Source organism: Quercus lobata, chromosome 5 (genome assembly GCF_001633185.2).
Source record: "Quercus lobata isolate SW786 chromosome 5, ValleyOak3.0 Primary Assembly, whole genome shotgun sequence".
Lineage (NCBI taxonomy): Eukaryota > Viridiplantae > Streptophyta > Magnoliopsida > Fagales > Fagaceae > Quercus > Quercus lobata.
In genome coordinates, this window is record NC_044908.1 from 27,937,989 (window position 1) to 27,950,844 (window position 12,856).

Consider the following 12,856-nt stretch of genomic DNA (forward strand, 5'->3'; position numbering starts at 1 on the left):
ATCTCTGACTTTGAGGCTCTAGTTTTTCAGCGTAAAGCTTTATGAGTTTCACTCCAAGCTTTATGAGTTTCACTCCAAGCCTTCAAGGTCAGACAATCTCTCTCAACTTTTGCTTTAAGTTTTATGTATGTTTTGTGAATGTTGTAGTTCTTGATTTCCTGCTATGATAACTGATTTTCAATTATTTTTGAACTATAATAGACTTGAACTATGTTAAAGAACTGGGTTTTGATTTGTATGGATAATGGATGGTTTTGCAGGTTTAAGAGTTCAAGAATCTTGCTAGAAGAGAACAGGGTTTTGATTGCTTTTTAAACGAGTATTGATAGTTTTAAAGCATTTTGGAGATTTGGGTGTTGATTTTTATATATGGGTTGGTTCTGTTCTGGAAATTCATGGTTGTTGATGGGTGGATGGTGATCATTGCAAAATGGGCATGGTTGGTTGGCGAGTTTATGTCTATTAGGTGGAAATTGATTCTGATTGCAAGTTTATTCGATGGAAATCAACCACATTACATTCCTTTTTCTATGACTGGTCTTTGTTTGTTGTATGGATTTGTCAGACTGCAAAAGAGAGGTGGAATTATTGAAATTTGCTAAAGAAGGTGTTTTAAATGCTGTGAGGAACTTCTTTGAGCATAATTTTGTATTTATCTTCCATTCAGTCAGATTGGGTTATCACTGTAGCTGGTTCAAATCCAGGTCCTTGGTGAGCATATGAGAATGTGATCTCAATATTTTTAAACCATTAAAATCCATAACCAACCAATAAGGAAATCCCCATCACATACATTTCACATTGAGGATCGATTAGGATAGTCATCAAGGCTTCTTTGAATCTCTTTGATCATTGTTTTGAGCACATATTTTTCATTAGTGATTATATGGAATAACAGGTAGCAAGTTGATTCATGTGGCAATGGATGCTTTGGAATTTATTTCTTCAGCAACACAGATAGTGTCAAGTATGGTAGGGGCTATTAGTGCATTAAAACAAGCCTCTTGGGATCTTGATGAAGCTCCAAAGCGAATCAAAAGCCTAGAGGAGTTTGTGTGCGATCTTGAGAATTTGACACGCAGAATAAAGCAAAAGCATGTCTACAAGCTTCATAACCCTCAATTGTATCACCAACTTCAAAGCTTAAATGCCCTGGTCCAACGGCTTCATCCAAATATCACAAAGGCAAGAGGGATTGTGTCAAGCAGTAAGCGGAAGAGCCTGGCTAAGATAGTACAGAATTCTGTAGCTGGGGACCCACTTGGGAAACTAGCAAGCGCAATCAGGGGTGACTTAAACTGGTGGCTTGAATCTCAAAGATTGATGCAAGATGCTGAGAAGGTAATAGAATCCACTGCACAACACATCCCAGCTCGATTAAAAATAAATACTGAACATGAGTACCCAATATCTAGTAAATGTAATCTAACAAGGAATTTACTAGAACAAGAGGGTTCTCATCGGGTCATTCTGATTGTTGGGTTATCTGGTATTGGGAAGTCATGTATGGCCCGTCAAGTGGGTTCTGATCCACCTGCTGAATTTGTGGATGGCGCAGTTCAACTTGGCTTTGGACAATGGTGTAGTAGGGCTGCCTGTAACGGAAACAGGGCTGAATATCAGAAGCGTTTAGCAAGAAAATTTTGTAAATTTTTGGTGCAGATTGGATTTTGGAATAAGATTGAGGATGAGAACACTGGAGATCTTGAATATATATGTTGCTTGCTTCAAGAAGCCTTGTGTGGGAAGAGCATTTTGATCCTTCTTGATGATGTATGGGAGCAGGACATTGTGGAGCGATTTGCAAAGCTGTATGATAATGATTGCAAGTACTTAGTGACAACAAGAAATGAAGCTGTCTATGAAATTACAGAAGCTGAGAAAGTAGAATTAGGCAAAGATGACACAATGGAAATGAGCAAGGCAATCCTTCTGTACCATAGCCTCCTTAGTGAGGAGGAGTTGCCGGTAAGAGCCGAATCTCTCTTTCTCTTTGTTTTGGGTGATTAGCACATAGCAGGATATGACTATCTCCAATATTTCATTCTTCATGCATAACAAAAAGGTGGTTAATTCAAATGCAATTTCATATCAGTTTGGTTTTTGGGCATGTAGCGTGCATCAATACCTATACAATGGCAATCCCATTCACAACCATGAAGTTCTACTTTTTATTATTATACAGAACATATTTGAGTAATATACATCAAACCAAACTTCAAAGATATGACTAGTGAATTGCAAGTTTCATGCTTACACAAACAGTTCACATTCATAATGCTAATCTTTGTTTTTCCCCAAAAAAGGAATGCTAGCTGAGTTGAACTTCTATTTCTAATAAATCTGCTAAGTTCCAATGTTCTTACTTGTGAGCCAAACACACAAACTAATAAAAAAGGAATGCTAGCTGAGTTGAACTTCTATTAATAAATCTGCTAAGTCCAATGTTCTTACTTGTGAGCCAAACACACAAACTTATTCATTCTTATTAACAATCTATTATCAAGCTGATCCTTGGAGCACATATATATTTTAATTTTAGTTGTCAATTGAATTTTTACTATTGGTCCACCGGATTTTATGTTAAATCTTTTTAGCTAATTAGATTATTAGTATTTTATTTATTTCCCTAGATTCATTTATCAAAAGAAAAAAATAATTCCCTAGAGTCAAGATTATTTTTGTAATTCAATAATTGGGCTCTAACCCAAGTCAATTAGAGTTAATATTTAGTCCCAATAGTCTATATAAGAATGTTGTACTCTTATGGTGACAAGTTATTGATGAATGAAATTTCTATTAGAAATTTTCAATGCCTTAGTGCTAATTCAAGGCAATCTTAGCCATTGATTCCAAGGCATTCTATCTTGTACAGTGTTGATTCCAAGCAACCTTAAGTGCCAAGTCGCAGGTTTATCTTAATTTTTGTTCTTTGTTATTCTCAAATCCCATTGAGAATTGTGTTGCATTAGTTGAATAATACAGGGAGCGCAAAGACAATTTTGTTTTTATTTGGTTTTATAAGTCAAATATATTTTTACTATTGGTCCACTGGATTTTATTTTAGGTCTTATTAGCTAATTAGTATTTTATAAAATTTCCTAGAGTCAAGGTTATTTTTGTAAATCAATAATTGGGCTTTGACCCTAGTCAATAAGGGTTAGGATTTAGTCCTAATCTATATATATATATATATATATATATATATATATATATAACCAAAACTTTTGAAACTCTCACAATTTTCCACACATAATATTTAAATAAAATTATTTTTATTCTAAAAAAAATAAGGAGTGAAACTCTATCTATCTAACAAGTTCAACTTAAAGTCAAACTAAAACTCATCATTATCATTTTTTTGAAACAAAATTATTTTTGTTTAATCTAAACTTAACAAGGAGTGAAACTCTATCTCTAACAAGTCCAACTTAAACTCAAACTCAAACGTTGATAATTTATCTTCAAATTTGCAAGGTTAATCATAAACACTATAAAAGCAATGCAAACCCCAATATGTTTTTTTAAAGCCGAGTAGAGGTATGAGCTCTTATTTTGTTATTTTCTTCTCCTCTACTTTGTTAAAATATATATATATATATATATATATATTGGTTTTTCATGTATTTTTTAAAAAGTAATTTTCGTACATGAACCACCAAACTCTTTTTAGCCGTTTTTTACAAGATAAAAAACTTGCAATAATTGAAATTATTCTTTTGAATGTAACCTATCTTTCTCTTATATTTCTCTATTGCTTAGTCATATATATTTTGTATTTTCCAATTATTTATAAGTAGTGAATCATCTGATTTTTTAATATTTTTTGGTCTTTAAAAAGTTTTAATATCTACATTTTTGAGTTATTTTTTTGCAGTATCTGAAACTGTCTAACAAATTTTTTGTAAGCCATTGCACGTTCAAGCAATGGCTTCTTCATCAAATTGTAACACAAATTGAAGTCATACAAGAGCAAATCATGCAATGATGTAGTTTCTTAATCAATTTAAGATTTTATAAAATTATTTTAGTCAACCTCACAAATAGGTAGGTTCCCGTGCATAGCACGGGTTAGGGACTAGTAGTCTATATAAGCATGCTATTGCTTTCCTATGAAACATGTTATCGATGAATATAATTTCTATGGGAATTTTTAAAGGCCTTGTTGCTGATTGCAGGAATCCTAGGTGTCGATTCCTAGGTTAATTTAATTTTACATTCTTTGTTATTCTCAATTCCCTCAATTCCCTTTTGAGGATTTTGTGCTGCATTAGTTTTGGTATTAGAGCTTGTTGTCAACCCCCTTTCACATGTAAGCCTGCTTAGTCCTTGAGTTGCATGTGTAGACCAAAAACAATTACCAAAAAAAAAAGTTTCCAAGACTTAAACCAAAGACTTCAATGGAATCCCTTCTTCCTAAGATCAGTCCAAGAGTGGGACTTAAGAGTCATTGGCTTCTAGATGATTCAGGTTCTTCTAAATTTACTCAGGGAGGTGAAGACAAATTGGTTTGTTCTCTTTCAAAAAGCCAAGATTTCAGTGTGAAAGATTATTACAAGGCTTTGAGAAAGGGGGGGACATATTTTCCATGGCAAAGTATATGGTGAGTAAAAGTTACACCACAAGTGGCCTTCTTTGGATGGACAGTTGCTATGGATAAGATTCTAATGATGGATAATCATAGCCGACATCATAAATCATGCTGCATGAGTAAGTCTTATGAAGAATCAGTAGATCATCTTTTACTTCTGTCTGAGATAGATAGAAATTTATGGTCTTTTGTTCTTTGTTTATTTGGTGTGAATTGGGTTATGCCAAGATTTGTGACCGGTTTGCTGGCTTATTGGAATGAGCACTTTTAGAAACACGATAGGGCTGAAACTTGGAAGGTTGTTCCTTTGTGCTTGACGTGAACTATCTGAAGAGAAAGGAATGCCCACACATTTGAAGACAATCAACTGTCAGTGGTGAAGTTGAGATTTTTTATTTTTACCCACGTTACATGTGTGGGATCAGGCTCGACGTCATTCTGTGATTCCATTGAGCCAAAAAGAAAAAGAAAGCTTAGTATTAACACAAAACCATTAAATCAAAGAAAAAGAAAGCTTAGTATTATCTGTTATTTATAGTACTAGAAATCATATAAACATGGACTTCTTATGTGTATTAACTCATAATAAAAAATAAATCAATAGTCAGTCAATATTTTTTTGTGGTATGAAGTTTATTGTGTAGGTCCATAGAGTACTTCCATCTACCCTCTTTAATGTGCATCCTCTGTAATTCTGGAACTACCATATGTGTCATGGCAGGAATCATGGCTGCTGTCACAGGAGTTTTTGTTTTTGTGGCTCATTGCCAAGCATTTACTTTTCCTATGATAGAGCTTATTTTAAACTAAAGTTTGTATTAAGTAGTCCATTTCAGTATTATCTAGATTTCAACTGCCTGTGCTGTGCTCATTTTCTAATTGTTTCCTTTATTGTTTATTTTTCATTTTTCATTTTTCATTTTTTTCTAAGATTTACTTGTTTCATAGAGTGTAGCAGAAAGCTTGCTTGAGCGCTGTGGCCACCACCCTCTTACAGTTGCTGTCATGGGTAAGGCTCTTAGGAAAGAAATAAGAGCTGAGAAATGGGAGAAGGCCATCACAAATTTATCCACCTTTGCCACATGTGCACCTGGTCCTGTCTCATATGTAAATGAGAAAGAAGCTGAGAACACATTAACCATTTTTGGGTCATTTGAGTTCAGTCTAGAAGCAATGCCTGGAGACTCAAGAAAGCTCTTCATAGCTCTTGCTGCTCTTTCATGGGCAGAACCTGTACCTGAAGCTTGTTTGGAGGCCATTTGGTCGGTTCTTGGGCAGGAGATGATGTTTCCTCTCATAGTCTGTAAGCTTGTTGAAGGCTCCCTGCTGATGAAAACTGATACAGATCCCTTGTATCAAGTGCATGACATGGTTTCACTATACCTTGACAGCAAGACAAATGATTCAGTTGTGTTTCTTGTAAAAGAATCTAGTGATGAAAACAAAGCATTGATTTGCCCTTGGCTTTTTATTTTTGGGAAAGAGAGTGTCAAAAGAATTTCCGAGCAAAAGATAGAGACATTCCTCAGTGTTTTCGAAGAAAAGCAGGCTGTCACCACCATAGAAGCAATTATCAAGGCGCTAATGGCTAGCAAAACCATCTCCGATTTTGAAGCTAGCAGAGCAACCTTTGTTGGCATATTGGGACCTAGAATTGAAGGCCTGATATCGTCCGGTTCACAGGGTCTTGTTGCAGTGTCTGCAGAAGCTATCACAAATATATTCAATAGAAGTGACTATTGCAATTACTTTCCATCATTTGAAAGTACTGATGCAGTTGAGAAGCTGTCAATGATACTAGAAAACTGTGAGGACCCCAAGATCCAAACTAACATTTCAATTGTCCTTGCAAAGCTTGCAGAATTTGGAAGTTCCGAGACAGTCAATAAGGTGCTTCAGAGTATTCACTTTAACCAACTGGCTGATTTGCTCTCTCCAGATGCCGAGGAATGGCATGAGAGCATGTTCACAATATTGATGTCGTTGACCATAGCTGGAAAGTCAAAAGCTGTTGAGAGAATGATTGCTTGTGAAATTGATAAAAATCTAATTAAACTTCTTGAGAATGGAACTGAAGTAGTGCAACACCATGCCATTGTAACATTGAAGGCATTTTATGAGCTAGGAGGCTGTCCTACAAATGGCTCTCTTCAGCCCGCTAATCTGAACCTTTTGCCATGGCAAGTGAGGCTTTGTTTAGAAAGATTTGTTTTGTCAGACCAGAATGTTACCCTTTCAACAAAGCCACAAACTTTAGAAGATCTCATCCACATGGTACTTGACAGCAATTACAAGCAGGTAACGGAAGCAATGCAAGAGCTCATACCAATTGTTGAGAAAGCAGGGAACCCCAAAATCAGTGACATGATTTTAAACAGCCCCCTCATCAAAAGGCTTTCTGAACTTTTGCAAAGTGGAAACTCACAACAGAGCTCAATGAAATCTGAATCTGCCTTTTTATTAATGAAACTAGCATGCGCTGGTGGAGAACCTTGCATTAAGAAATATCTAGAGTATGATATTATTCCTGAGCTAGTCAAGATGATGCAGTGCACCATTGTGCAGCATCAGGATGCAGCCTATACAGCTCTACACCAGATGCTGTTTGGCAGTGGTGGGGTCCTGGTTTTAAAGAATATCTTTCAGATGGGTCTTATAGAGAAGATGGCTCACTCAATTGAAAGCAAATCAATGAAAACGCGGGAAATCAACGTGCACTGTCTTTTAGATATTGTTGAGTTGGGAAACAAAAAATGCTTGGAGCGGATGTTTTCTTTGCAAGTAGTGGAGAAGCTTGCAAAGTTAGAAAAACTGAGTGGGGGTTCTGGTGAAACTATGGTTGGATTTCTCAAGGGAATTGATAAGTGCAAACATCTTTCGCAAGCAGAGCGTAAGGTTATGAAGCAACAAGTGGTTAGAAAAGTGAGGGTTGCCATGAAAGGCCATAAATTTGAAGCCCGAATTTTAGCAGCTTTAGATGCTTGTGCATCTGAAGGACCAATAAGAGGAGCCAGTAGTAGTGGTAGTGGTAGAAAGTAGAAACAAAAACTTGTAGATTCTAGTCAGACTAAAGAGGAAAGATATACTATGAGCCTGCTTCTTTGGCTCAAGGCCCTTTGCTTATTACAATACATTGATGAATACACATGAATTAAATGAATGAATTCAATTCTCAATCATTTTATATCAGCAAACTGTAAAATATGACTTCAACTCTGTTCTCATAAATTTTCTAGAAGCTAAACAGATTTAGTGGCATTATCTAGGTCCCTCTCATCTCATTGTAAGTTTTCTCTATGAAATCCCCAAATCTGTGTACCAAGAAAACCTGCTCTCACCGCCCTCTTTACTGAGCCATTCCATTTGGTTTCTTTTTGTTACAACTTTGACAAGTTGGAAAACAGAAAGTAGGTCTCTGCAATCATTATTCCTCACTTGACATCAGAAACTCTTCTGTATTCAAACTAAATAAAGCCATTCCACTTCATATTGACCAACCAAACTCCCCACCCCACCAACCAATACCATCTTATTTTTTTGGACATTTCTTCAGCAGGGGTTGGGTAGGTAAACTATATAAGAAAGCAGAGTCCAGAATCAATCCAGGTGCAACCGAAGCTGGTGGTTTACTCCTTGAAACACTCAAACAGTCTTAGAATTCGTTTAACACCATTGAAAATTAGAGATTTTTGTTTGTATTTTGCTTCTTTGTGGGTGAAAAAGGCAAGAATTACTGTAGCTCGGGGGCTTCTATACAAAATCAGATAGTAACAGACCTGTGTACTGAAGCAGACAATTGAGACCTTCAATAGAATATGGATTATTCACAACCGTACAACCTCCTTAACAAGCTTTGGAGGCAAAAGCCCAAGCACATGCAATAGACCGCTAAGCTGTTTGTTCTGTAGTCAGTTTCAAGCGTGGTCCTTACATGAGGCTGATTGTAGAAGATTTTTAGCATACCATCAAGGTTCAATCTTGGTAATGACCAAAACATAAGTTCAAAAATCAGCATTACGTTGTAACAAATATGTACACAGTGCCAAAAGTAACAAACATCATCAAGCCCCAAGGGTAAGAAATGCTTAAACATAATTGATCTCTTCTCTACATTTACACTGAAAAGGATAAACATTAAGAAATAAGGTGTCAAGTCAGCTTGTGAGCTCCTCCATCAAACCCTGTTATCAAAGGAAATAAGAGAGGTTAAAGAAACTCCCAAAAACCATTCTGAAATGAGAATTCAAGTTAAGTTAATGGACAACCCACCCTTGAGATAAATTGCTCAGCATCAGTTCGTTTAAGAAAGTGCATTGAGTGGCGAGCAAAATTTGTTGTCTTATCGTCACTTAGTACCACGCCAATATCATCAAGAACTCTCACCTGGATGTAGGGATCTTTGGGTGGCACCATATCCTGCCAAAGAAGAGATATAGGTGTTACATTAGAGATGCAAAATCATGCCATATAAATAAATTTAAATTTAAAAAATTCAGAATATGGATACTGAACTCTTTAGCATTGATAATCACATAAATAGAAGCTGTAATTTTCCTGTGTGGAAGTTTGAGAGAGAGAGAGAGAGGTTACCACAGTTAAATCAAGGTCAAGTCTCGACATGTATGATTGCAAAGCTCCAGAATGTTTCTTAAAATACTCTTCCTCTGTGTGACTGAGCTTCTCTTGAATTTGTTGAGGAAGCACGGGCCCTACCTTCCATATCAAACTCCGTATAATTTCTGCTCTGTTATACCTGCATAGTTATCAAAAGACCATACCCATGATAACTGGTGAAGATGATAAACCTTCATTGAAAAAATAAGCTAGAAACTGTTTGCATATAAAAAAATCCACAGCAAGCAAGAGATAATTACATATATGCCATTAGACAGCGCTTATTGCGAACCAAAGAAAGGTGGTGGATGAGTGCTCCATAGTGATCTGCATTTCTAGTTGTTTGTACATCCAATCCTTCTTCCTGCATTTTTCTGTAATAATATAAAGTTATACAAGCCACATCAAACCAAACTGATGTTATTTATTATTGCATATGAAATGGTAATAGAAATGGTAGCTGTATGCAAAATTATAGTCAATGAATGAAAGGAATTCCCAAGAATAAATTCCAGCTGAATAAGTTAACAAAATTTTCAACTCGCCATTTTGCTGATATTACAAGGTTATAGTTGAGAATTTCTAGACCACACACCAAAAACAGGTAGGCTGATATGACACTATAAAAAGGTATACATGGTGGAACAGTAATAAGCATAACAGGAAATTAACATTACCTTATCAGGGACTGAAGCTCGAGGTGATGCTGACTACATTCTGCAATCACTTGATCAAATAGGTCGCTCTACAAGATCATAGTAAGAAAAAAATGAGTTAGAGGCATCACGGCAATGTAATTGAAGGGAGAGAGAGGATGATGGGAATGTTAAATCCTAAGAAGTTGACACAACATGTACCAAGAAAAAAAGTTTCACACGATTCTATCAAAAGACACTTTGGAGACATGATCAAAATAGATAATATGAGTGCTTCCACAATTGGGCATCCAAAGTGCAGCTCCATGACAAAGATTGCCATGTCCCATACAAGAAAACAAGTGCGCTCATAAAACATTATGGCCACCAAGGCTTAAAAATGTGAGCCAAGCAAGTCAAAAAATTCCAAATTTCAAGGAAGGCACTCCTGCTCAAAGAACAAATAAAAAATTGAAGATCAACTTCTAGGTCCCCAATCAGATTACAAGCATTATCAAGCATTAACAAAGAGTGCACTTATCATTCAATCAACAAGCATTAACAAGATACTGTATGTTTGGCAAAATGCATATTCTATTAAATATGAGAAATTATATACCACCAAAGATTATGGCCAAAAGAAAAGCTACAATGATGGAATTTATCTAAATAAAACATATCCAATAAAAGGTTAGTTATAGACCAGACAGGAAGGCACAAAAGGAAGAAGTATTGTTATAGAACTAATAGCACCAACCACCTACCCATTAATAAAACTATGTCAACAAACCATCAACGTACCACCAAATTTTGAATAATTATAATAAAATAAAATAAAAAACCAACCAGGTGGGGTGTTCACTCTTTACAAAGACTACTTTGGAAATGACGTGAGTGTCAATTTGGTCCTTAGACACTTGAGTAATATTTTCCATTAAAGCCTAATGAATATAACCATGTGATGGAACATGGTAATAATGGCATCTTAAAATTACTGACAAAGAGGTGGAAAATATGTGCACATCATGTGATTAAATCTGTTAATTTTTAACCAAAAAAAATATACTACCAAAAGGTTGAATTCGTCACAAGCCTAACATCCATAGGGTTAGTTTCTCAAATCAAAAGTCCAAGAACCAAATTGACACTCACATCAAAGTTTAAGAAGGGTAATATTTATGCCCAAAACACAATTTCATCAAATTCACAGCCAGATATCACCAAATTTTGAGGAACTGAAACATACCCGCCAAATGAATTTCCAAATATTACCCCCCCCCCAAAAAAAAAAAAAAAAAAAAGCTTCATCCACCCATTGCCAAAAACTTTGTATATATTAGGACACCAAACAGCCATGTCCTTTAGCAATACAAGCTAAGCATATTAGAACCAACTCCGGAGACTTACATTGTAAGGAGTGAGCTGCCCCTTTTCACCACTTGCAAGTTCTTTCACCAGCTGGCATGCCTTTCTCCCATACATCTTTCAATTCAAAGAAAACGCCAACCCCACCTTATTCTTAAAAATCACCAAAACTATCCAGCACAAACCTACACTCATTGAAACATTTTGTCGAACACTTGTTAGGCATGTGAAAATTAACAACATCCAAAATTCCAAAGTAAACCCAACAACATAAATACAAGCAGACATACATAAAAGCATTCATTTTGTGCATATAAGGTGAAATGAAAAAAAAAAATTAAAGATTAAAAAAAAAAAATTTTAAAAATCTGGAATTTGTTGGGACGAGTATAAACACTAAAAAGGTTTGATCTTTTTGATAAGTGGTGATAAGTAACAAAAGGGTTTTGAGATTGAGAATTGGAAGTACCTATTTCAGTGTTTGGTGGGAGAGAAAAACAGAGAGAAAGTGAAGTTGACTTGACGGTGCCAAAAATGTAAAGTTGCTAATGAAATGTGGTTCACTGGCTTTTGGTGGTGCCAAAAATTTCAAATTTACCGCCAAAAGTAATTTGACTTGACTGTTTGGATATAGGAATTAAGAATGTCTGGATTTGGGATGGGATTTTTCCTAAACCATGACAGGGTTTAATTGATCCCGATCCGGACTACCCAAAACCCGGGTCAACATTATTAACAAAGAAGATCTAACCAGTAACCATTAGCTATAGTCCTGGTCAATACTCTAGAGACTATAGACCAAAAATGTAGTTATTTATTTATTTGAAGAAACATATATAATTTAGATAAACAAGTGTAAGGACACGATTTTGTAACGAACCGCAACAGTATTGGGTTCGCACGTAAAAAGGCCCAGACAATATGATTTGTAGAGCGTGGGTGTAAAGAACTAGGTTAACTGTGTTCTCCCTTAAAAAGATTCACTCTCAAGTATGTTTAAATATCTAAAATTGGTACAACTATCTTTTTCTTTAGTGAACAATATAATTCTTTTTCTCTACGCTTGTTCTCTTCCTTCTTGTTTATGTCTTTCACCCTTCTCTTTTTCTCTCTCGATCTCCCCCCTTCTTCATCTCTTCTTTTAGTTTATATACCCCCATTTGTGTCCCATCCTCACCGCACACGTGTAGGTTGGGTTCGGAGGATTTCTTTCTGTCCCATCTAGCATCTCCTAGAACTTCTCATGGGCAGCTGTAAGGCTGCTTCCTTACTGTTCAGGTATCACCTCCACATTAATGCGGCCAGAGAGTTGGTTGAGAGGTCATTAATGCGGAGGCAGCTGTAGTTATAGATATTTGTTTGCCTTATCTCTTTCATCCTTGGTCGGTTATTCTATCTTTTGCGGTGACCTAATTCTGAGATCTGGTCGCAAGAAGACCACGTCCCGATCGTCCTCGGACGCATACTGCCAAAGAGTATGGTATCCTCGGACTGATACAGAACCTTACCCTTGTGAGGTTGACTACCATCCCCTTCAGTAACGGCCTTATGTCTGGACTTGACTTCCTCGGACGGATACACATCCTCGGATGGGCCGCAGGCCCAACAATCCTGAATCAATTCTGAACTCTATGGGCCCATTGATCGAACG

The 12,856-nt window shown here is 36.2% G+C and overlaps 2 protein-coding genes across 2 annotated transcripts; one reads left to right on the top strand and one right to left on the bottom strand.

Moving 5' to 3' along the window:
* LOC115988406 lies at nucleotides 1-7,745 on the top strand. Its single transcript, XM_031111958.1, has 3 exons — nucleotides 1-87; nucleotides 261-1,968; nucleotides 5,540-7,745. The coding sequence occupies exons 2-3, from the start codon at nucleotides 922-924 to the stop codon at nucleotides 7,628-7,630; spliced, it is 3,138 nt and encodes a 1,045-aa protein (XP_030967818.1). The 5' UTR covers nucleotides 1-87; nucleotides 261-921; the 3' UTR covers nucleotides 7,631-7,745.
* An 831-nt stretch (nucleotides 7,746-8,576) lies between these two features.
* LOC115988407 (DNA replication complex GINS protein PSF1-like) lies at nucleotides 8,577-11,916 on the bottom strand. The gene is made up of 7 exons (XM_031111959.1): nucleotides 11,675-11,916; nucleotides 11,248-11,390; nucleotides 9,883-9,950; nucleotides 9,466-9,579; nucleotides 9,182-9,344; nucleotides 8,861-9,007; nucleotides 8,577-8,772 (listed from the first exon to the last, which is right to left on the bottom strand). Exons 2-7 carry the CDS (start codon nucleotides 11,320-11,322, stop codon nucleotides 8,746-8,748), a joined length of 594 nt encoding a protein of 197 aa, XP_030967819.1. The 5' UTR covers nucleotides 11,323-11,390; nucleotides 11,675-11,916; the 3' UTR covers nucleotides 8,577-8,745.
* Between the last annotated feature and the right edge of the window lie 940 nt (nucleotides 11,917-12,856).